A 24,793-nucleotide genomic window follows, 5' to 3' on the forward strand; every position below is an offset into this window, starting at 1 on the left:
GCTGTCCCGACTCCAGCTTCTTTGATTTCTATACTTACTCATTAACTCTGCATGCGAGTGCTGCTTTTTTTGTCCAGGAAAATTATGTGATTCTTTCTCCCCTATGTTATAAGTTCTCAGATAGACTATTTCTCCCAAATTTTGTTCAACAGTTTAAATTCAAAGTCAATATTCACTCCTACATTTTCATATTGTCAGCTATTTGAAATTATAAGTAACCTAAGGGGAGGGATGATGTCATATTTTCTTTATGTCACTTTAATAACCACTGGGGTATTTGAGGGGAATGAATCACTTTTGAGCTTTCTGTGTTTTTTTTTTTTTTTTTTTACTGTGGCACAAATCCAAGTTGCAATGTCCTTTGAAAATGCTGCACATTTCAATTTTGACTTGAATGAATGATGCTGCTGCTGCTATATTTTTCCATTCCAGGTGGAAACAACCGAGGAAACTCAATGGAATTCTGGAACACTATATACTATATGTTTCAAATCACACACATGATTTTACAGTTTGGACTGTCGTCTATAACAGCAGTGAACCCCTCCAGGATCTCATGCTACAGGACCTTACCCCTGGTAATAAATACCGCATCAAGTTGGGAGTAAGTTCACTTTAGTTTTATTACTTTTTCTTTAGTTCTATTACCCACCCCGTCTGTCCCATCTTTTCTCCCTCCCTCACTTAAAAAAGAAGACACCAAAAACCTCATGTGTTGATAGTGATACTGAAAAATCCTTTCATATCATATCTTAAATGTGAATTCTGTAGGTCCAATATCTGCATTTTTCGATATTATACAGCGTTAGAATAACCATCTCATCAGTAGATTCCCCCAAATCTAATTTAGGATTATCAGAAATTATTATTTCTATTATCTGTAGTGCATCATGAATATGTAAAGCTCTCTCAAAATGCTTAGATTAGTACGTTTATTTCCCTTTGGAGCTTGTGTTCATTGGAAAAACAATGCATGATATGAAACTTTAGATCTTATATTTTTAAAAGAAGATTTAAATAATACCCAGATATCTTATTGCACTCTGGTTTATATTACACTTATCTCAGAAGGAAAGTCATTTAATAAGACCTAAGGATCAACATAGGTTAGAGATTTTTTCCAATAGATAGGATCATTTTTTAAAGCAAAAATAGAACTTTTTACAAAGGTCCTTTAAAAGACCTTGATATTACTGTGGGATTTATACTCAACAGTCCTTTTGTTTTTGATGAAATATAATCTTTTTTAAGTTTAATAGCACATCTGAAAATAACTGAATATAAACATGAGATTGCCCCTATTTGTTTTAAGCACACTCTTCATTTTATAGCAATACCTATATAAGGATATTTGCTTTGATAAATGCCATAGAAAATATTCTGCTCTTGATTATGAATAAATTTACATTTATGTAGACACTGTGTATGCATTCATTTTACTTAACATGCTCTTGAATGCTCTAAATATCATACCATGAGAAAATAAACTGCATTCAACTATTGCTAACTGTCTGACTTGATGCCACAAAAAAGGGCAATCAGACAATGTTAAAAATTGTGTTCAAGACTGACACCATGTGCCTACAGGCTCAGCACAGCAGCTCAGCTTACAAAAGAGCAGTTTGGGTTCTTTATAGTTGTATCACTCAAGAAGTAAGAAGCGTACCAACTTAATTTTCAAAAGCTAACGTGAAGCCCACACTGTTTTCAAAATAGTGGTAGCATCAAAATCAGGAAAAGTTCAGTGACTTGCAAGTAACCAAAATTAAACATAAAATCTCTGTGTTCCCGGATTTTACCAGATGGAAGCAAAGGACATGAAGAAAGTTCTGTTGCCAAGGCGATTTTTAGGATAAGCTGTGCAGTCAATCAAAATCCAACTCAACACCCTATATTTTATAATTCTCTAATACCTGAAAAATAAACACCACTAACTTAGGAATCTGCTCCCCTGAGCTTTGTTTCAGAGTTTGCCACTGTATAACCTAAGGCAAATTCACTTAACCACATGGAGTTTTACTTTCTTCAAGCCTAAAATTAGAACATTGAGCTAAATGATTTTGAATGTCTTTTTGAGCTCTAAAATTCTATGATGCTAAAAAAGTAAACAGCAAATAATATCCTATGGGGCCAAACGATATCTGTCAGCTGCTGAAAAATGTTGATGTAGGATGTCATAAAGTGGAGAAGTCCTTGCTCTAATAAATGTGCTCATATTATTTTCAATTTCACTGTATTTATTAGGGCAGAAAATACCATCATGTATTTTCAGGAAGTATTCAACTAAAAGGTTTTTTTTTAACTTAACTCTGTTAAGCAGTAAATTAAATGAACCAGAACATTTTAGGTTCATCCTGGTTAATTGAGGGATTATTGTATATTTCACAGTTTCAATATAATAACTAGCTTTCAAGGTCATTAGATTAGTAGAGGGAAATCAGGTTCTCAGCAAAATAGAGCTGCCTTTATAGATTGTCTTAGCATGATGACTAAGTGCTGCAAAGCAAAACATACAGATAACAAAGACTTTCAGCAGCCTCTGGAATAGATGAAGATACATGGGGATTTGAACCAGTATGATTTACTTACTCCAGGCTTGGAGCAGGCATGGTACTTCCTGTGGCTTCATTTAATGTTTGCATTTGTCTCTGGTTTATAATCCCCTGAAACACAGGGATGGCATCTTGCAAAATTCTATGTGCAGGCTCAAGCACAGTGGCTGATGGAAAGCAGAAGTTTAGTGAACAATTCTTGCATGGATAAATGACCACTAAATATAATTATTTCATAAAGAATCTGAGACTTTTGATGTAATTAAATAATTTACTGGAAAACTTCAGAGTTTGGGATTGTGTGCTCCTAGCACCTCAAGAAATACTATAATCTGTTGCTACACTCAAAAAACGGCATTTTGAGATATGATAAAGTGTGATGGCTCCTAATACAGATAGTAAGTTAGCGATTAAATAAGGAGACTGTGGATACAGACAGGTTTCAAGATAGGTGTTGTCTGGCAACTTTCATACTATGGCTTAGCCATTTGTCACTTGGTAAGAATGAGCCGAGATTTTTGGAAATAATGAGTTTGACTTTCAAGAAAAGATTGATATGGATAGAGCACTCTTGTTCTTTTTCTTCATTCTTTAAAATATGCTTTATTCCTAACACTCTTGGGCTTCACTTAGCTGAAAACAAACTATTGGAAAATAGAATGTTAGTTCTGGATCTTCCTAATGTCTATAATTTTAAAAATAATAGGTATAATTGTATTATTTATGCATTTCATTGTCTCCCAATTGAACCTTCTTTTTGTTGGCTATTACCCATCATTTAAAAGTGGCATTATGGCTTTGTGAATTTTGTTTTTAAATGGCTGTAAGAAAACTAAAACTATAGGAAATGGGTTAGAACAGCTTATTTTAATGGCTCACAGGTTTTCAGGCCTTAATCGATCCCACTATTTTGTTTAGTTTTTCCAGTCAGCTGTCCACTGCTTTGAACACAGTGGCCTCTTGTGCAAGCAAATACAGCACGGTACCAGTTGGTTCCATCTCATGCAGACAGAGACAGCTAGCCTAGATGACTGAAACAACCTTAAGAACAAGCCCTCTAAGCATGTGCAGAAAGAACGTGAGCAAAGCAAAGCACAAGGGAAAGAAAGTTCACAGGTTATTCTGTTATGTCAGCAACTTCTTCATATATCATTTCGTTTACAAGAAAAATTCTTATATCTTCCTTAGATTTTTGAGGGGCCTCTTTGTCAAACTACTACTTTCCAGATCTCAGACGATATGGTCCAAAGAGCAGCAGTCTTCTTAAAGAAAATGTTTTCATTTATCTTCGAAAATACATAAATAAAATACAATAAATTCAGAAAGCAGAGTAAATTTAAATTCACATTCTGTTTAAAAATACAAGATTCTATGTCATATACTGTGCTGTTTCTCTGGGGAGAGTTAGCAAGGGAAGGTGTTTAGGGTATGAAAACTGAAATAGTGACAAGTAGATGATTAGAACTGAATCGCTTTGTGGTGTCAGTTTAAGAACAAGATGATGCAACACTTTTCCTTTGATAACCTCCCCTCTTTTCCTGCCACATGTTCTGGCAAACTTTATCACTTAATTTTTGGTCAGTGATTTCTTGTGCTAGCAAGTGACATGGCCCAGAATTCCGAGTCGGGGTTTGGATACCTGATCAGTGGATGCTTCTTTGCTTGCATATCCCACCCTCAGCAGGAACATGTCTCCCCTTACACGTATGTGCCCACGCCACAGCTGAGGATCAGAGGGAGCGCAGAAGTTGATCAAGGCCCCAATCGTATTGCAATTTCATGCCCACGTCACAGTTTCAGCCGTCTGAAACTCGCTTAAGCCGATGAGAAATTATTCTGGAGATGAGAGTTACTGCTGTTTTCTTATCACAGGAAATGAGTGTGATCTCCATGTTTGTTTACAATAAATTGTTATTTATATTTGTAATCAAAATTTGCAACTACAGTGGACCCTTGACTTATGAACTCGATCAGTTCCCGAGGGCTGGTTGTAACTCAAGTTGGTTGTGAATCAGTACAGCTGAGATCTGGATGTTTACCTGGGTACACGCTATAGATAACAAGAGGCAGATGAATCTTCCATTAACCTAATTAACCCAAGTTGTTCATATGTCAGGCCAGTCATAATTTGCAGGTCCACTGTAGTTACAACTGGGCAAATAGTATTAACCTATCGTATAAGAAAATATGCAAAAATCAGCCAGTCTTCTATCTTTAAGGAAAACAATGCTGACTGCTTTAAGTGTCAGAAAATTATTCCCCTAATACCTAACTGAAAAGCAGCGGACAGGCCAAAAGAAATAAAATGGTGCTTAAATTTTTTATGCTAGTAGTATCTATCTTGAAAATGGACTAAATAGCTGTCTACGTTTTACATCATTCAATGATCTTGCTTCATTTTCTTATTAACTGTGCTAAAATTTAGTGCTTTGTGAAAGATTTTTAAATTTCATTGTATAAATTGAAGTTGTAAACTGAAGAAATATGGAACACAAGTATAGTTTTTAAACATCATTGTTATATAAAGATATAATTGGTAATATTTGTTAGCTAGAATGGGCTGAATAAAACCCTGTTCATACATCTCAATATCCTGAAGAATTGCTTTATCAATAAATTTAAGAGTCATGTGCAGTTTATTGTGAATGTGTGTACAGAAGTTTGGATGTCTTTAGTATTCATGTCACCGTTTTGGGTATCGGTGGTAATTTATTAGGGAATGGGGCTTCTGGGATTATTTTAAATTTGTCACCCATGTTTTAACAAAGCCCTTCTCATCGGACTCAAGTAAATTATTTGAGCCTCTAAGCCATTAAACATTCACTCAACAATGTTGTATATTGATTGACTGAGAAATATTGTTTTATTTCATCCAACATGGTATTGAAATATAAACATATTGGTCCCTAAATAGTAACTAGAAAGCTCTTATATTTGCTGTACATCTTTCGCTACCTAGATATGCTTGTTCGTTCCTGAAGTCTCAGTACTTTGCTCACGTGGGCTGCACACTCATGCATGTGGATGTGTGCACCTGTGTGTGTGTTGAATTCATTCTGCAACCTGTGTGTGAGGCTGCCTCCCGCAGGGCTGCCCACCCAGCCAGTGCCTGGCCTCGGTGGCCAGGCCTGGCCTTTAGGTCACGCCTGTCTGGTTATTTCTGCTTCCTGAAGATGCCTGCCTCATGGTCCTAGGAAGCGATCTCATTCAATAACAAACCTCAGCCTCAAGAGAGAGTTGTTGTGAGGGGTAGAAGCAACATTATTTAAAAGGATCTAGAACTTTTATTAGGAATTCCCTTTCTTCCATGGCCACCTAACCTTTATGAGGCAGAATAATGCTCTTTTCTGCACCCTGTGCAGGCGTGCACCGGGGGCGGCTGCATGGTGAGCGAGGCCAGCCAGGCCCTGACCCACGAGGACATCCCGGAAGGAGTGGCCGCCCCCGAAGCTCCCTCCTACTCCCCGGGCTCCTTTAACATCTCCTGGATGCAGCCGGAGTATCCGAATGGTGAGTGAACTCTTTTAGCCTCAAGTTAAAAAGATGATTAGCAAAGGTAAATTAATATTCTAAATGGCAGCTTATATGTGGTGCTTAATTTTTAATGATCATTTTAGCACCTAAAATACCTGAGATAGTATCATTGTCTGTAGTTGGGGAGATTGTGGCTTTTAGGTGAACACACAATTTTGGTGGCTCAAAAGTGCTCCCTTTTGATGGTTCTTGTGTACTGCATCTTATTGTTTAATGTGCTCCAGGAGAGGCGAAGAGAACGCATAAGAGTTCCCAAGGAGCACCATTTTGAGAGTGACACTGTATTGTCAATGACTTTCCAGTTTTTAACAGCTATTAGTTCTTCCTTGGAGAAGTAGGGAAGTAGAAAGTTCATGTACATATTGCATTTGAAAATTCATTTGATTTAATAAGTTTATCTTAAAAGAGCCCTGTTGGAACTCTGTAGTCTTTAACATACTATTTATAAATATTTCACCATACAGTTTTTGAACAATGCACATATTAATGCATACACGCTTTTATACTTATTTAACATAAAGCAGAGTGTGTGTTTCTGTGTACTCTTCATGTCCTTGTGCAGGTAGAAAATTAAGTTAGCCAGCTAAATTCACTAAAATAAAAACTCATTATAGAGAGTTTTAAATAGTGTTGGGGCAGAAATTTCTTTCTTTGCTGACCAGAACTGTCTCTAGGTTTCACACAGCCTAGTGTCATTGTTTCGTGGGCATTGAAGCTTGCATCACATAATGTTTCATTCCTCTTTGAGACAAACATCAAGGATTAATGTCAGAAATTGTTTAAAGCAACTCATTACTGAAAACTGCCATGAACTCTTTTAGCAGGGCCAAAAAGGAATGGAAGAAAACCAATTGCCATTTTATTAGTTTGTCTTATGTTTACTATGATATTAATTATTGCAGCCATCTCATTTTAATTAAACTTTAGGCAAATGCTGGAGATATATTTGAGGTAGCGGGGAGAGTTTCAGTAATTAAAGTGAGTGATTATCTCTGCTATTGAAGTTGTGCCTGTACTATTACAAATTTCTTAATAAAAAGTAAATAAGGATGTCTATTTGGTAGTATGTTTAGCAGTCAAAAACCTTGTCACACTTCTTATGCCACAAAGAAATCTATTCCATATGAAGCAGTGGAAATGTGGATGGTTTACTCTGATTGGAGTGGTGTGAAGGGGTGATTTGCCTATGTGTCCCTTCATTCCAGTTGTTAGATTGCAGATAAAACTACAACTGTACTCAGAATCTTTTTGGTTGCCTAGGGAAACACTTTCCACATCTCACAGATCTTTGCTTATTATACTTTGTGCATTTGCAAAGCAGTTTTAAGCATAACCAATGAGCAAGAAGAATCGGGGACCTTTGAGATATTTGTATTAACAATTGGATGGTATTCTAAACTCTTAGATTTAACCCCAGAAGAGTTTTTATTTTGGAGAAATGGTTAGACATTTAAAAGTAGTCTTCATTAAAATTTTTTCCCACTAGTCTTCTCCAGTTTCCCCACATTTTCCAGTGTTTCATGTTATTGTGGATTGTCTAGTGAAGGGTAAGCTGATTCTGGGAAAATATCTTATCCCCCTGTTTTCAAAGCCCTTGTGCTTTCCCCCAAACATCCCCAAACATCGAGGCACAATGCTAAACGATGTTTCGATATTCAGGTTCTTCCCCATTTACGAGTCAACCTTCACTATGTCACTCTGTAACACATCTTTCTTAGCTACCATGGAACATTTATGGCTTAATGTAAGGTTGGAAGACATGAGTGTGAGTCAGATAGACCCCAGATTAAAACAAAATTGTCTCTGACATAAAATAGCTGTGTTACTTTGGGGGATTTGCTACATTTCACAAATCCCAGGTTCTTCGGTTGTAAAACTGGAATTAGCAATCCCTGCTATCTCCTTTTCTTCATCTGTAGAAATCCATTTATTCTCCCATGGTGTTCTTATTCCATGAAATCATTCTACTCTTCCTTGAGTTTCAGTTAACTTTTACGCCCATTTGGCTGCCCACATAGCCTGTTTCTGGGCCTTCCACGATGGTACTTAAATTTCTTCGAGTACCTCTCTAACATTCCTACCACATGATAAGGACCACGAACTGTTCCTTCCTTTCCCTTCACAGAACCTAACACAGTATTACACCTTTTGTTAGTGACCAGTATTTAGTTCATTTAATAATTTCTTGTGAAAGTTGCCTTTGATCGGTGGTTTATATACTGTAAAGTCCCGGCTCTTATGACACCAAGGGAGATATAGAAAGATTTATAGACAGATTCTGTGATGTCTGTTCAATATATTGGATCCTGAAATATATTTCTTCAGTTGTTCATTGTCTAGGACTGGATTTTTCTTTGGGAGTTTGGATCTTCCTTTTGATTCAAGCATTTTAAATTTTCTTTTCCAGAATATTTCCAGTCTAAATGTAATGGAAATAGGCCCATATTACCAAATACGCTACATTATGTTGCTTTCTGATATCTGAATATGATGCAGGAGAGTATTACAACTCACAGTGAGATAGGCTTCATCCTTATTGTATAAAAGAACCCCTTCAAGTTATTCTCATGGATTCTCTTATATGAGAAATCCAAAGTATAAATAAATCAAATAGCAAAATAAAAGATCAATAATAGAAAAGAGAGAGTGAGATCTTTTACAAAAGGAAAGAGGACCAAGAGTTAGAGGTTAGGGAGAGGGGAAGGGGAGGAGGAGGATAAAACAAGAATCAAGCTGTCTTTACACATATACCAACTTCCCACAATGAATGTAATCATTATGTGCTACAAACAAGTACCAATAAAAATTAAAATTGGGCCAGGGATTTAACTCAATGATTCCACCGCCTGCCTCACAATCGCAAGGACCTGAGTTCGATCCCTGGTACCAAAAATAAATAAATTAAAATTAACATTTTTCTTATATTGGTCTTTTTTGTTCATTACTGCATCAGCAACTCTAAGAATAGTGCCTGGCAAAAAATAGGTGCTCAGTTAAAAATTTATTGCTTAGCACTATTCAAACTCCAGGAAGTAGCCAGTGCTGGGGCAGGACATGGAGAAATTGGAAGGCTCATGGATTGTGGGTGATGATGTTGAATGGTATAGCTGCTATGGGGAACAGTATAGAATTTTCTCAAAAACTTAATAACAGAATTGACATATGAGCCAGAAATCCCACTTCTTATAATATATCCAGAAGAGTTGTAAATAGGATTTTAAAAGGTGGGTATAAACCAATTCACTGCAGTGTTATTCACAACAGCAAACAGTTGGTAAGCCCAACATGTTTGGGTAGGTGAATAGGTGAATAAAATATGGTATATACAGTGGATATTATTTGGCCTTAGAAGGAAGGAAATCGTATCATACACAACAGCATAGATAAAATATCAGGATTGAAATAAATGAAAGAGACCAGTCACAAACGACAGGTACTGCATGCTGCATGACTCCACCTGGTGAAGTTTCTACATCAACCAACATTTAGGAGCAGAGAGCAGGTTTATACTTAGCAGGGGCTGGGCTGAGGGAAAATGGAGAGTCAGTATTTAGTGGGTGTACATCTTCAGCATTTTAGTTTAGTTATTTTTGTTGTTGGTTGTGGTGGTTTCTTTTTTCTTTTTTCTTTTTTCTTTTCTTTCTTTCTTTTTTTTTTTTTTTTGTACTGGCAATTGAATCCAGGGCCTTCGCACTGAGTTATGTCCCCAGCCCTTTTATTTAGATGTTGTTGTTTTTTTTTTTTCTTTTGGTACCAGGGATCAAATTCGGGAACTTGCACCTGTGAGGCAGGCACTGGAACCACTGACCTAAATTCCCGGCCCCCTTTTATTTAGTTTTTGTTTTGAGACAGAGTCTCCCTATATTGCTTGAATTGCCCAGGCTAGGCTTGAACTTGCAGTCCTTCTGCCTTAGCCTCCCCAGATGCTGAGGTTCATGAGGCCTCCACCACACCCAGCTGAGTTCCAGCCTTCAAAGATGAGAAAGTTCTAGAGACCCGTTAACAGCATAAGATGTGCATGTAGCTAACACTAGGAGTTCACTTCAAAATGGTTAATCTGGTAAATTTTCTTATATGGATTTTTATCATGATAAAAAATGATGATGCAGAAAAGTAATAAAGTTCAAGAAACTTTTAAACTGGAAAAGAGATTAAGGACTCTGTTAGTATAAAATGAACAAAACGTATCAATTAATAATCACAGGAAGGAATATGCATAAAACATATTTGTTAAAGAAAAGATCGCACTATCTGTTCTGGGGCAGAACGTTTCTCTGTTTGTGTGGTAGAAACATATTTCCGTGACAGGTAAGAGTGACTTGACCTCATTCTTTTGAAGGACAACATAGACTCCCACCTCATGGAATCTGTTTATGTCACTCAGCATTTATTGAGAGGCGGCTCGTTTTTCATATTTTGCTTTCACAAAAACTGCTACTCACTATTAATTGCTGTTAAAGACCTAGCACTGTCTTAAGCATTGAAGCATTATCACTCACTTCACACCTACAGCTTTGCCTCCGTCCAATTATGTCGCGCATAATTCTAGCTTCTTGCTTCCCACACCTGCAAGCATGATGGGGTGACCCTGTGCTTCTCTAATCAGAGCCCTCTGTACCCACGGTCCCTCTGACAGAGGTGTTCTGCCCGGGCTGCAACTACAGCCAGCCCTCGAAACCTCTCCAAAGAGCTTCCTTTAGCTCCAAGCCACACAAGACCCTTAATTACGGAGGACCTGGACTCTTCCTTTGTACAGCATTAGCCACCGAACAGGAGCATGCTGAATTACTGTCTAAAAACTTCTGACCTGAATTGTGTAGACTCCAAATGCATAATTAGAATTATGTTGTTAAGAGCTTTTGGATTCTCATGAGCCACTTGCCTGTTGAGAAGCGAGGGCCTCAGAATCTGGAAGGATGTTTTCCTCCTACTTAAAATCTACTTTGCCAAAGCAGCATAGCTATTGACTATCCCCAACTTAGTCTTCGTGCTCTAGCATGAGCTATGAATGCTGCTATAACAGTAGCATTTTTAACTAATTGGAATGTGTTTTTTAAATACTAACTAAAAATAAATAATATGCAATTCTTATCCATCAGTGATAATTAAAGTTTCTTTAACTATCCTCTGTCTTTACCTAAGTAAACCCTGATAGACTCTAAGCCACAATAAGACAGGAAGCCCATGTGCTGGGTCAACCACTGTGGTCCCACCCCTTGGCAGGGTGCCAGGGACAGAGTGCATGGATATTAAATATCTGTTGAAGTGATTTATGTTTACTGATGATAAGGACAATAACAGAATGGTAATTGTGTTGATGTGAGAAGCATATGCATATGCAATCATACAGTATACATGATTCACATTTAGAGCACATCTTATAATTATGTAATCTAAGTAGGATGGTTTCTAAGGCAATAGAGACAAAAGAATCACTTGCTCTGGCTTAAGGCTGAAGGCTTAAGGTGCAAAGTTGGAGCCCACTCCTTTGGCTTGAGATTACATCATCCCAGTGGCCTGCATATTCCAATGAGGGCCAGGACTCAGAACTGTTCCTGCTCAAAGGCCTCTGGGGCAGAGGTTCCAGGGCTTCTGTGACCAGGATTGATAAGGTAGATGTGGGAATATTAAGAGAGGAGCATGAGAACCAGGGGGATTCTTGAGAAATGAAGGGAGCTTGCGAAGGCTACAGGAATGGTTCCCAAATCAGTGTTTGTCCAGCTTTGTAGAATGTATGTACAGTTATATAGTAAGACAGTGGCAAGCCAAGTCTGTATGACCAGAAAACTTTCCGGAAGTCAATTGTTTTTGTTGGCTTACACTTTGTTTTGTGAAGATGATAGAAGATTATAAGAAGAACATTCAGTTCAGATGTTTAAGCATATGAACTGTGATTTAAAAAATGAATGTTTTTTAAAAAGTCTAAAAATGTATTACAGTAAAGGTTATGTTGCCATTAACCCGCCTCAAATCATTCCCCTACATTTGAACAAGCATATCCCACCATTCTTGCCACTTTTTGAAGTAGTTTTGGAAGTTCTCTTTCCCAAGGGCTTTTCCTTGGCTGCCTTGATGCCCTGCTGAGTAGCTTTACAAGATGTGATCAAAAGTGTGATGAATGCTGTTGTCCAGTGCCATGCAAGTAAAAGCAAGCTCTTAAAAACACTGCAATGTGTCCTCATTCACCTTACTCACTGGATCTGTTCCTGTGCCACTTCCGGCTCTTCCCCAAAGTCAAAATGACCAGGAAAGGCAAACATTTGAGTTGATTCAGATCAAGGAGACAGCCATGAGAGCTCATCCTAAAGACCTTCAGGAAAGAGGACTTCTAGAACCACTTCAAAAAGTGCTGAGGATGATGGGACAAGGGTGTTCAAAGCAAGGGAGAGTATTTTCAGGAGGAATAATGTCAGTATGTCTTTCACTGTAATGATTTGTAAAATTTACATCTTCATTGTTTATTTTAATGACACATTATATATATTATTTTAGGAAGGGAGGTAGAGAAACTATAGATTTTTATATACATTATATAGGTGTCATATATACCATATATAGTTGCCCTATAAACAGATAATGCTATAGAAATAAAGTTTTATGATGTATGTACTGGAATATAGATAAGTAGTAATTAAGTACTAAACTCATGTTCAGAAGGAAGTATTTGATTTCCCATTAGCGCTAACAATAATAGTGATAGTAGTTATAACTCAACTACTTGTTAGGCACTTTAATTCTGAAAATTAGCCCATGTACTAGGTCTAAAATCAGCCCAGTGGTCAAATGTAGAAACTCAGATTTGTAGGAATTAAATAATTTCATTACTCAAAATCAAGACTGCTAGTTGAGTAGGAAAGTAATAAAAACAAAACAAGGTGTGAATGATAAAAATTCATTATTTTTCCTTTGTACTACTACACCTCTGTTTTTGTAGAAGTGCTCATAACACAGGATTCCGCCTAGCCATAATGAAAAAACAATTTGCATTATTATTCCTTGCTCAGTGCCTTGTTCCCAAAGCCAATATTCAAAATTTCTAACATCTCTTTTCTGATTTTTCTCTGGTATTAAAAAAAAATAACAGGTTTTTAACCTCTAATTTTGAAATAATGTTATTTTTAAGCAGTCAAAATACTATTCTATTTTCTTTGTTGGAAATGCTCGGTTTTAATAGGTGAAACAGATCACAGAACTCAGTGAGTCACTTAGGGGAACTGCTTGACAGTTTGGAGCAAACCCCGTGTATGTTTTATGAAACACCTCCAATCAGTTTGTCAGGTAGAATTTCCCAAGCACAGTCTTTTTTAGATGCTGTTGGTTCCATTTTTAGGAGAGCTGAACAGTAACAAGGCCTTATTCCACACGGAGAGAGTCCCTCTCTTTTCCTGTTTCATTGAAGGATCAAGTATTCACACTGGAAGATATCTGCCACTTTCAATCATCATCTAGACCTTGGGTACCCTCGGCTGATATTCAGCTTGCCACGCCACACTGGAAAAAACAAACAAATATGTTTGGAGCATCTACATTCACCATGCATGTTATTCTTATGGCACATGAAAGCTCTGCTCCTTAATTCTTACAGTAAACAGAATTCTTCAGCGCAAATAGAGATACCTTGTATTAAATTTACATTGTATTGTGCTTGTATTGAATTTCCTTGGCTATATATGACAACCTATTGAGCACCTTAGGAAATACAATTTGACATAACATGATGAAGAGGCACAAAGATATATACCCCAGTGGATGTGCTTTATGGACAATTATGGTTCCACTTCCCTGTGAAAATGAAACACCTTAACTATCCTATCATTATGGAAAGAGAAAGGTGATAAACTTGAAACTGCTTGCACTAAACAGCCAATAAGAATTAAGTAACCATTTTGTGGATTATCCACTGAAGAAGGGACTCAGTAGAACTGGGTTAAACAGCTGGGCTCTCCTTTGTCACATAGCATATGTGCTTTTTATAGATATCTTACTGATTGCGTGCACAAAAGGTTAAGCATGAAAAATACAATACAGTACTGTACAATATAACAAAATGAACAACAGTAACTTTTTTCTGTTGGATATTTGTCTTTTGGCTTTCTAGAACTCTCTACTCTTCTCCATTCTTCCCTGTGCCGTGTAGGAGAAATCGATGTAGCGAAGCTATGGCGTACAGTGTGGAGTCTGATGTATCCATGCCAACATGTAGCTCTATATAGATGACAGCTACCAAGTCCCAGAATCTCTCTCAGATCAGTGCTTCTCATTGGTAGAATAAAAATGAGCCCCATCCCTTGTGTCAGCAGGCTTCCTCGCTCTCTGGGTTTCTGGTGGTTTGTCCAGGAAGGCAGCAGCGTAAGATGAGGGGGAGAGAGGAGAATGATGAATGGGGATCTCACAGCTCGCTGTCTTAGGGGTGTCTCTGGCTGGCTCTGGACCCAGGGCTCTGTTCCTCCACCCAAAGCTGCACTTCCAGCCTGATGGCCTTTCCCCGAACTCCAGCACTCTCTGGATTCCAGACCTGCTGTCAGCTTTTCCTGTCCAAATGGAAGGGTGCTTATTGGCTCCTGGCCAAGGAGTTAGGGGCTTCTCCTGGGAGTGCTAGTTAGGAAAGGCTTATTGCCATTTCCTTCTCTCCCTCTACGCTACTCAGTCCTTGTAAATAGACTCTTCACTAAGCTCTCCTCTGATGTCCTCAGTTTCCTGCTGAATGCCTGACTCGTTCCTGAGTTTCACTGAGTTCATGTTTAGCACATTTTTTCTCTCCTTTTTTCTTTTGTGGGGAGCAGTGGGAGCTGTGCAGATAAATTGAAGAATTCTTTTCTTCATTTTAAGAGCGCCAAAAATAAATATATTTTTTAAAAATTTCATAAGTTAAACTTTGTTTTGCCACAATACGCATCTTAAAAGCTAAGGCAAGCCGTGTTCAAAGGTCCTAGAGGCAGGTTGTTTATCTAATAAATTCATGATATTTATTTTGTAAATGTAATCAACTCACTGATCTCTCAGTGAGACCTTTCTCCTCATTGTTACAAAACCTTTGTTATAATTAGTCAAGGAATGGCTGGCGATATTTTTCCTCCCGATGAAGCATTTCCATGCACTGTGTTTGACTTAAAGATCTGTTTTTCAGATAAGCATTATGCCCGAACCACAAACTCCTGTAAGATTAGCATCCATCACCCTATTTCTCATCCTCATTTTCCTTTTATTTCACCTGACTCTTCTTTAATAAACTTTACTTTCACATAATGCACCTAAGTCTTCTCCATTGCATTCAAAGTTTTCAGAAGGCAGGAGCCAAGGCTCTTCAGGTGATTTCTGTTTCCCCTGTACATGGAGTAATATATGCCACATGGTAGATACTTCACGAGCCCTGACTGATAAACTAGATTGCTATTCCAGCCAAGGCCACTGAATACAGCAGACTTATTTAATAGTTATTTGACAATGGAGAGTAAATACTTGTGTCTTTGAACTTTCTGTGCTTGGTTTGGTTTGGGAAGGAATCTCACAGAATTAGCATGCATGTAAGAAACTGCTGGGTGATGAGCAATTGCGTGTCCATAAGGAGTGCAGACTTGTCTGAAACTTATTCTTGAGATTTGTGCAGATTCACTTTTATAAGAGAAGTGAAGCCCATGGCATAGGTCACAGTAGGAGGTGATAGTCTGAGGGAAGCTTTGAAAAGCAAATGGGTTCTAACTCACTCTCAGGGAAAGGATCAGCCCAAGTTCTTCCCTTCTTGTCCGTAACATGTAATTCCTGAGGCATGTTCCATGTGACCAATCCATACGTATGGATCTGCCTCAGGATGCATACAAGAATATTCATAGTTACCTTGCTGTAATTGCCAACACATAGAAACGCTCTGCGTTCCAAATTTTGCCCTACAGTGGAAGTGTGAAAAGTAGGGTCATGCTGGACAATAGACTCCTTGCCAGATAAGAACTCATGAATAGTACGTTCTACAAAAAAGATGCAAAACATATATCCAATTGGATAATTTCATTAATCCACACCAGAAAATCGTGCAGGTCTTAATTGCATTGTTTAAAGATTCATTCTCAAGCAGAAGATTTGGACATGGTTCTTAAAATATTAACATAATTATCTGTGAGGGAGGGAAAGGATTGGAATCATACATACATGGATGACTTCAGTGGTCCTGGCAATATTCTACTTTTTAACTTGAGCAATAGTTACATAGCTTTTTGCTTTTTAATTTGTACATAATTAGTATTGCATACATTTTTCTGTTAGGTTTTATTATTTGAATTAACAATGTAGGAAAAATGAGGTATGAAGATGTTGTAAAGTAAAACGTTCTCTGCACAACAGGGTATCTCAGTGCCAACGCATAGCCCTACCACTCCCTTGCTGTAGAACATTGACCAGATCTTGAGATCTCTTTCAAATCTGTTTTTCTCATCTGCAAGAAGAAAATAAAATTCATTCCACTTCCAAGGTTTTATTCTGAGGATTCAGTGGTACCTGATTAAAACAATAACATGGCTGTTATTATTCAGCACAAACAATTCAGTGTTTGCCTCTTCTTACCTGTCTTGCTCTCCCGCTAGTAAAAACAACAGTTTTTACCTAAATGTTACACGTTGAGATAATTATACATTTATCGGTAAGAAACATTCAGGTCCCAAACTTCCTTTGAAAGCTTATTTTATATTAGATTTTAGCCAGCTACAAAATAACAGCAAAATGCTAGTATATTTTGAAAGGTCTTCACTAAACCTTGTGGTTTCTTCTGTGCGTCAGTAGCACCATTTTCTCCATTTCTTCCGTTCATCACTTGAGTTGCATTTTTAAAAATTTTAGAGAATCATGCCACAAACGTGTACTGGGAGTAGTGGCCACAATGGAATGGGATTGGCATGGTGAAGGGAAATGTCAGGAATGACCTAAAAGGAAGACGTATTTCGCTAATGTACATTGGCTCTACAATTTGGTCCCACAGTTCAGCCTTTGTCCTACATATGCTGTCGAATATTGTTTGCTACAGTACACTGGGGTAACTCTGGGGTGTGTGTGTGTGTGTGTGTGTGTGTGTGTGTGTATTAAAGCTGCCCTTTAGTCTCACCTGCCTCTCAATTCAGATGTACCCTGAATACTAAAACGTTTCTCAACACTTGAATTAACTGTCAAACTCCTCCTGTAACTTCACTGTCAGCTCATTTACCATGCACTCACCTAACTGGAACCCCTTCTCAAGAACTGTCGGCTCCTTCCACATCCCCAGGCCCAAATGTCATGGTTACCTGGCTTCTTGGCATACATTGTTAGGGATTGAGTCGCTAGAATCAGGCATAAAAAATAAAATAAATAAAATAAAATAAAATCAGGCATAAAAAATAACAGTCACTGAGGGCGGAGGGAGCGCTGGAAAAGTAGGCACTGAATAGCTGAGGTGAAAGCCATGGCTGATATTCAGGACAGGAGCAGGGCAGGTGAGTTCATCTTCCCAGTTCCCCAGCGTTACTGAGTCAGAGAATAGAGTCTTCCGTGTCCATAATCACAATTCGACCTCACAATGCGCTCAGTTATAGTCATTATGTTTGCTGTGAGAAGACGGGTGTGTCGTGCTTATCAGGATGATGTTCTTCAAAAATGGACAAGACTTGGGGCCGGGGATTTAGCTCAGTGGTTCCGCCACCTGCCTTGCAAGCGGAAGGATCCGAGTTCGATCCCCAGTACCAAAAAAAAAAAAAAAAAAAAAAATGGACAAGACTTGAAAGTTCATATTTAGTCGTGATGAAAATTAACTTCTATAAAATATCCCATTTCCCAATCTGTCAGATAAATGGAGATATTATGCACATGATCCTAGCATAAAAGGAAATCTCTGTTCCTCAATTATATGAGAAAAAGGAAATATTGATTTGGGTACTTCCTATTTCCATTGAAAGGCAGGTCAAATAGACAGCGTTTCAAGGGCCTTACAGTTCTTTTAACAGGTTCTGCAACACATTATTTGCACCTAAGATTTTTTGGGGGGAGAATTAAATGCCTCACAGTACTGGGCACAGAATAATTTTTATCATTCTTATTACCATGGTGATATCTATTTTTTCCTCTTTTCAATTTTTGACATATGAGTTGGTTTTTCACTGTGTAACTTTCATGCCATGGTTCTAATTCATTCGTGCTTTTCTGTGTTGGGTACTAAGTGGCATTAAATCAGACACTTTCTGCAAGCATCCAAACTCGGAGTTACAAGGGATATTCACACAGGAAGTAAAGGCGAGGATATTGTTTTGCGGAGGCTTAAGTGATACTTTGGAGTAAAATAGAGACTTTCTCCACTCATTGGAAGCTCAGAGAAATAGAGAGACAAAAAGTTCTCTCACAAAAGGAAAATGGGTCAAAGCAATAGCTGTATTAAAGGGATTAACATTTTTCCCCCAAAAAACCTTAAATTCTAAGATGATGCTATGACCAAGAGCAAGTTAGTATAAAAAATGCACTGGATCTTTAAGATGGGAGATTTTATATTAGGAGTTGGATTTTTTTTTTTTTGTAGTGCTTAAAGGGTAAGCATGTGCCTAACACTGAGCTATTCCCACAGCCTCAGAGTTGGACATTTTATGTGAATAGTTGGTTCCAAGATGTTGAGAGGGTGAGGAGAATGAAGAGGGAGAAGTGGCAAACACTGGGGTCGAGGTGACTGTCAGGGAGCTGTGGCCTACTGCTATGTCCCAGGGCTGCTGGCCCCTCCAGAGCTGAAGTCCTAACAGTGTCCCCAGGGCAGAGGCAGAACTCAAGAGAGACGCTGCTGCCTGTGCTGGGGGCTGCAGTGCTTGGGCTCTGGAGCAACAGGAAGCATCGCCTGAGCTCTTGAAGCTGTGAGCTGGACACTGTCCCCTCCAGCTTCGATCCTGGCCTATCCTCCCACTGGCAAAACCCAACAGAAAGCCAGCAAGCAAAGGGGCTGGAGACAGTCACAGGGTGAGCGTGCAGAACAGGCTAAGAGTAGCTGTGAGGCTGTGGACGTCGGAGGAATGAGGACCTTAGCCGTTCAGCCTCAGGCCCATGCATCTCCGTTCTACCACCACCTGCAACCAACAACACTGTGCTTCCACCTAGCGTGACCCTGCTCTGCTGTGTAGTCGGAAGATGCTCTGGCTCACTGTGTCCACATCTGGGAGAGCTGATTTCACTCGTGGTTCACACACAGCCTTTCTGCAGCTTACTACCACAGCTCTCTGGGGACAGCCACTGACCTTTGGTCTGCAAATCAAGAGGCCAAAGGGGGAAGGGAATTGGTTGTCATATGCAAATCTCTGTTTAACAAGCAAGAAATAAAACGCAGTGACATCTACAGCTCTTGTTTATGTGACTGGTTGTGAGACCATTGCTGAGAGTGGTCACTTCTTTTTCTCTCAGCCAGTGGCTCATCCTTTGGAAGACTACCTAGTGAGGCCACTCCAGCGTTCAGTACTAAAGGGCATATGCCCTTCCTGGTTCTGTCTTCATTGGGTTACTGTAGACTTTAATGCTAATACTTTCACACCCAGCCATATAAAGAGATGTCCTTAAGGGTGAATGTCAGCATACAGGGAAAGCTTGTTTCTCCTTCCATTCTTTACCTACTGGAGGAGTTAAATGAGCTCATTTAACTAACCCAAATGGCCCAGTAATAGTCTCAAATTTCAATCCACAGGCACCTTTGTTGTGGCCCCTTCTGCCAACATTCCTCTCAGTGTGTACAAAAAGCAGACGTATTTTGCATAAGCTATCCAGTGAAACGGTGGGAGGAAACAGGCCAACTTCTTGCCTTTGCTTCCTATTCCTATCCTTTCTTCCTATAGAAAACCCAGAATCCAATACTGATTTCTAAGCCAGGTGTCATAGCACATGCCTAGACTCTCAGAACTCTGGGAGGCTGAGGCAGGAGGAATATGAGATTGAATCCAGCTGGGCAACTTAGTGACTTAACAACAGCCTGACTCAAAAAATAAAAAGTGCCAGGGATGTAGTTCAGTGCAAAGGCCCTGGGTTCAGTCTCCAGTATGGAAAGAAAAATCCCTAGTTCAGAGCCTATGCTCTGAACTGCTACATCCTGTAGCAACCCCAAATCACAGAGTTGTCAGTGAGCTTGTCCTAAGATAGAGTCTGCAAGCAGCTGCTCCAGTGTCCTGCCAGGCTGTGGGCTGCTGAGCATGAGTGTAAGAGGAGGCCTAGTTTCCATGGGTGTTAGCTCACTGCTTGCTCAGCTCCGAATGGATTTCTCAACCCAGAGAATGTGGTGAGGGATTTCTGGACAGACAGTGCCTACACTATTCTGTCGGCTCCCGGACGGTGTCACTCAGAGCAGGTCTACAGGTGAGCATTTCCCTGGAAGGAGAGAGAAATACTTGGGAATCAGGCTCCTGGTGCCATAGTTCCATAGTAATATGATCCCTGAATGTTGGATCTGGACTCCGGACATTTACAAGGCAAATCTTTGTGTCCATAGCACTGAAAGTCAGGCCTCTTGAAGCCAACTATCGGGACTCTCCCTTGATGACCTTGATGTGGCTAGACTTATTTTAAAATCTAATAAGCTCTTCTTCATCACTGTCTTTTTTAGCTATCTTTTCAGGTAACCTCTTTATCCAATAGTCATAAATCATCACTCTCCATTGGATGCTGATATTTTTACTATGCTGCATGTTAATTACTTTATTCATTCAGTCAATATTTATTATGTGCCTGCTATGTTTCCAGCTTGATGCTAAGCTTTGGAAATACACATGTGAGAAGGCCTACGATTGCCTTGGGGACCCCACAGTCAATTGGGGAACTGAAGCAATTAAGCAAGGAATAAGAATACTCTGAATGTGATAAATAAAGGCTGTGACTGCAATGTACTGTGTACTAGCAGAGACCCACCGACTTCTGTCCTAGAGAGACTATGTGACAAAGGAAAGGTTAAGGAAATTTCTCCAGATGTAGTCAGGGAGCCACTGTGGAACTGATTGCCCTTTGGAGCAGTTCTCATTTAGCATGGATTTGGTTTTGTTTACTGCATATCTAGTCAGTGTGTGGATTCTGTAGTTTTGGAGAATGTAGACCATTGGCTGTACTGACACTTAGCTTTCTTTTCATGAAAATATGACAGTTCAGGGCTGGGGATTTAGCTCAGTGCTTTTGTCGCCTGCTGCGCAAGCGCAATGACCCGAGTTCGATCCCCGGTACCAAAAAAAAAGAAAATATGACAGTTGAGTAAATAAAATGATGATTTTGAATAGCCATTTTCAACCTCTCATGTTTCTACTAGTTGATTTCACCGAAACACACGTGCCTTTCCTTCTGAAGTAAGTCTCAGTCCATCATTAAACCCATTGAGGCGTAGATCCACTAACCACTCATGAACATGGTTTGTATGATGAATGCAAAGCTGACTGTCTTGGTGATTGAACGTCACTGTTGAGAACATGGGATGGGAGTAAAGACCTCCTGGATTCAAATCCTGACTGAAACCCGTGGATGCTGTGTGACTCTGAGCAAGTTACCTAATCTCCGTGTCTCTGTTTCCTCATGCATGACAGTAATACTGCATCTGGAAGGCTGCGAGAGGATTGCGAAGAATTCGGTGTATGTGAGCTGCTTAGAACAGAGCCCAGTACATCCTGAGTGAGATACGATGCAGTAACAAATGGGGTCGTTTTACTTTGCATCTCTGAAGAGTATTTTTTAGAAAGCAATAAAAATTACAAATGTGTTCCTTTTATTCATCTTTGGCCTGGAACACAAACGGCAGCAGCAAACGTGGTACAACAGGAAGACTCTCCTCCTGGAACTATTGGGTTCTAGTTCTGCCTCCAGGCTAACTAGCGTAACAATTTGATGTTCGAAGGCAAAGCCTGCTTTATCCTTTGGAGAGGGACAAGGCTTAGAGGAGAAAAGTACAAGATACTGTGAGTCTGTGACTCCACAGAACTAGAAATCATCAGCAGGAAGTGCTTGCTTTAGTTAGATACTCTTCGCTATTGTCTGGTGATCCCTCTAAAAGCCGATTATTACCTTTGCAGGCGTTATCACAAGTTACGGAGTATATCTGGATGGCGTATTAATTCAGAGCTCCTCAGAGCTCGGCTGCTACGCCCACGGGCTTGCTCTCGGGAGCCTACACTCCTTCAGAGTCCAGGCGTGCACGGCCAGAGGCTGCGCCGTGGGCCCCCTGGTGAGTACCTGGATTTGCACCCCAGCCCCTGTGAAGGATCACATGACCCTGAGTGTCCTGGAAGCAGTCAGTGCCTGTGACCCTCTCTCGGTACATCTATCCTTTCAAGCACCATGAGATCTTCTTTTAAGTTTTTCTTTTTAAAAAGGTCCATGTAAGAGTAACTATGGTTTTATATTCATCATAAATTTCAAGGTGGCACACAGGTCTAGGGAAGGACAGAATATACATTTTCTTGAAAGAAAGGTAAGCTGACTGGATTAACAGACACACATGAGATTTTGTCTAATTTAGCAACATTTGTAAGGGAGATATTTTTCTTCCTAATAATAGCTTAACAATTAAGTAAATTTATGATTAAAAAGTGAAAATTGAAATCCTGTAATTGGCACACTGTGGGAACCCTGCTCCCAAACGTGGAGGTTTACGAATTAAAATGCTGAGTTTACTTCATCTAAAAATAAAATATTTTTATTTCATCAATGTGATATAGTTTAAGAATAGTATTTAAAATTATATTAATATCAACTTTTGCCATCCACATTTCAGAAATCTATAATATACGTCTGTATTTCGTGAGCAGATAAAAGGTTGACAAAGTCATGCTTTTTATTTCTAATATAATTTTAAAAATCCAATTAATAGTGCATAGTAGTCATAGACTAGCATTACATTCTTGAGTCACAAAACAGCACATTATACTTTTGTGCATCTTTCTTCATTAATTAGATTTAGCTTCTTTTAGGGGAAACACTCATTAGTTTTAGTTTTTGGCAATGTCTGCTAATTCCCTATCATTTTAATGCACTCTGTCTTCATTGAGTGTATTATATAAATATTACCTTGAAAAACAGCTCTGTGGCTTAATTTCTGCTTCTGTATTTTTGATCACACCTCTCATCTCATTTAGGAGATTGGTTGCTTTCCAAGCAGCTAACAGCATCTATCGGTGGAGCTGAGCCACTGTCTTTATGGCCATTCAGCCTTTTATAGCCAGAGCTCTGATGGATTCTCACCCTTAAAAGCAGGAATGGCAACAGGCCAGCCGCACTTCTCCATTCAAAAGAAAAAGACACAAAGAACACTTTCCATGAGCTCGAAACCTACACTTTTTCAAAATACAAACCGCACGGTGTGGTTCTGATTACTAACCTGCCTCCGCCTCATCTCTTGACATCCTGGCAACTTTAAACAAGGGGACACAGTTATGGGTCCATGACCCACACAAATAGTAGGTGACGTTAACCTCAAGAGTCAAATGCCACAGTGCTCAGCTGGGAAGGGGAAAATTGGGATGTTAAAACCTACTCTGTCCCAGCCTCCTGGGCCACATCCATTCTAGACTCAGTCCTGACTTACAGCTTAGGGGTGATTTTCTCCCCTGTGGACTCCTCTTTCTCCCATGCTCAGTATGCAAATGCTTTTCCCCTGTCAATGAGCCATCCCTGATCGCTGGGATTGAACAGTGTCTTCATTTAAAACAAGTCAGCTATGTGCTGCCAAGAAGTTAAAACCCACGGTCTTCAATTGGTTTCTGGAATATTTTGTGCCAATTACAGTACATGCTATGCCCTTAAAAAATTTTTATATCTGAGTACTTTACACGGTCCTGGGTGTCTACCACAGTCACAAAGGATATTGCAGGTTTGGCTCCATTTTTTGATGATCCTTTTTAATATGCCCTTAATGATTTAAGAAATCTGTGCATCAATCCTTAGAGTCAGATTTTCCTGCTATTAAATTGAAATGTGATATGCAAAAAGATTTAGCCAAATCTAGCAATGGGATATGCACATCCCTTAAAGATATGCTTTCTTTGAAGCCCAGTGTCACCTCTTTTTAAATGAAAGGTTTCACTGACCTCTATGTGTTATCATTTCTATTCTTAAATTCTTTGCTGGTAAAAATCAAAGTATGAATTTTTGAAAATCTTATTTTTGTTCACTCAACAACATCCTTTCATGATTTTTTTTTTTTTTTGCTTTTTAGAGAGAAGCCTAATTGTTGTAAACTTTCTACATAATTAATCCATTGTTATCCATACATGGAGGAAAATACTTTTTGCTGTTTTCTATGACAAATGTACTGCAGAGTCTCAAATGTGGTATGGTTCACCCTTAAAATTGGCAAGGTGCTCATAATAGGAAAAACAGTGAAAGGGGAAAAATTTTATTAAGCAATATTGTAAAAAATGTAAGTGCACACATAAAGCCTACATTCTTACCATATCAGTGCTATTATTGGCTCAGTAGATTTTGTTTTCCCAGGCTGACCGAAGTTGGCTGTTTCTGGTGCCCACCGAGGGCTTGTTTCTCTGCACCTCTCTGATTCTCCCGTAGTGTCTTCGGCCCTTGTCCACTGAACAATGCATTTGACTCTTGAAGAAACACTTGTGTAAGAACAGTTCATTGCCTTAGACCCTAATTTAAAGAGGCTAATAAGCATTGTCAAATGAAATACATTATTGGGATTTTATAAACATTTGAAGCAATGAAAAAACTGACATAGATCATAGTAGCAAAAAACTTTTGAA

General features: G+C 39.0%; 1 protein-coding gene across 1 annotated transcript in view; it reads left to right on the plus strand.

The window, feature by feature from the left end:
* The window catches only part of Ush2a (usherin), a 692,185-nt gene that overhangs the window by 361,520 nt on the left and 305,872 nt on the right, over window positions 1–24,793 (plus strand). Inside the window, exons 33-35 of the mRNA XM_013066500.3 lie at window positions 433–604; window positions 5,915–6,062; window positions 22,109–22,260. Of these exons, the coding sequence (XP_012921954.2) occupies window positions 433–604; window positions 5,915–6,062; window positions 22,109–22,260 (472 nt within the window). The remainder of the gene's footprint in view (window positions 1–432; window positions 605–5,914; window positions 6,063–22,108; window positions 22,261–24,793) is intronic.

The sequence above is a fragment of the Heterocephalus glaber genome, unplaced genomic scaffold, assembly GCF_053883595.1.
Source record: "Heterocephalus glaber isolate CG9 unplaced genomic scaffold, H.glaber_assembly_v1.0 deba00001067, whole genome shotgun sequence".
In the NCBI taxonomy this organism is placed as follows: Eukaryota; Metazoa; Chordata; class Mammalia; order Rodentia; family Bathyergidae; genus Heterocephalus; species Heterocephalus glaber.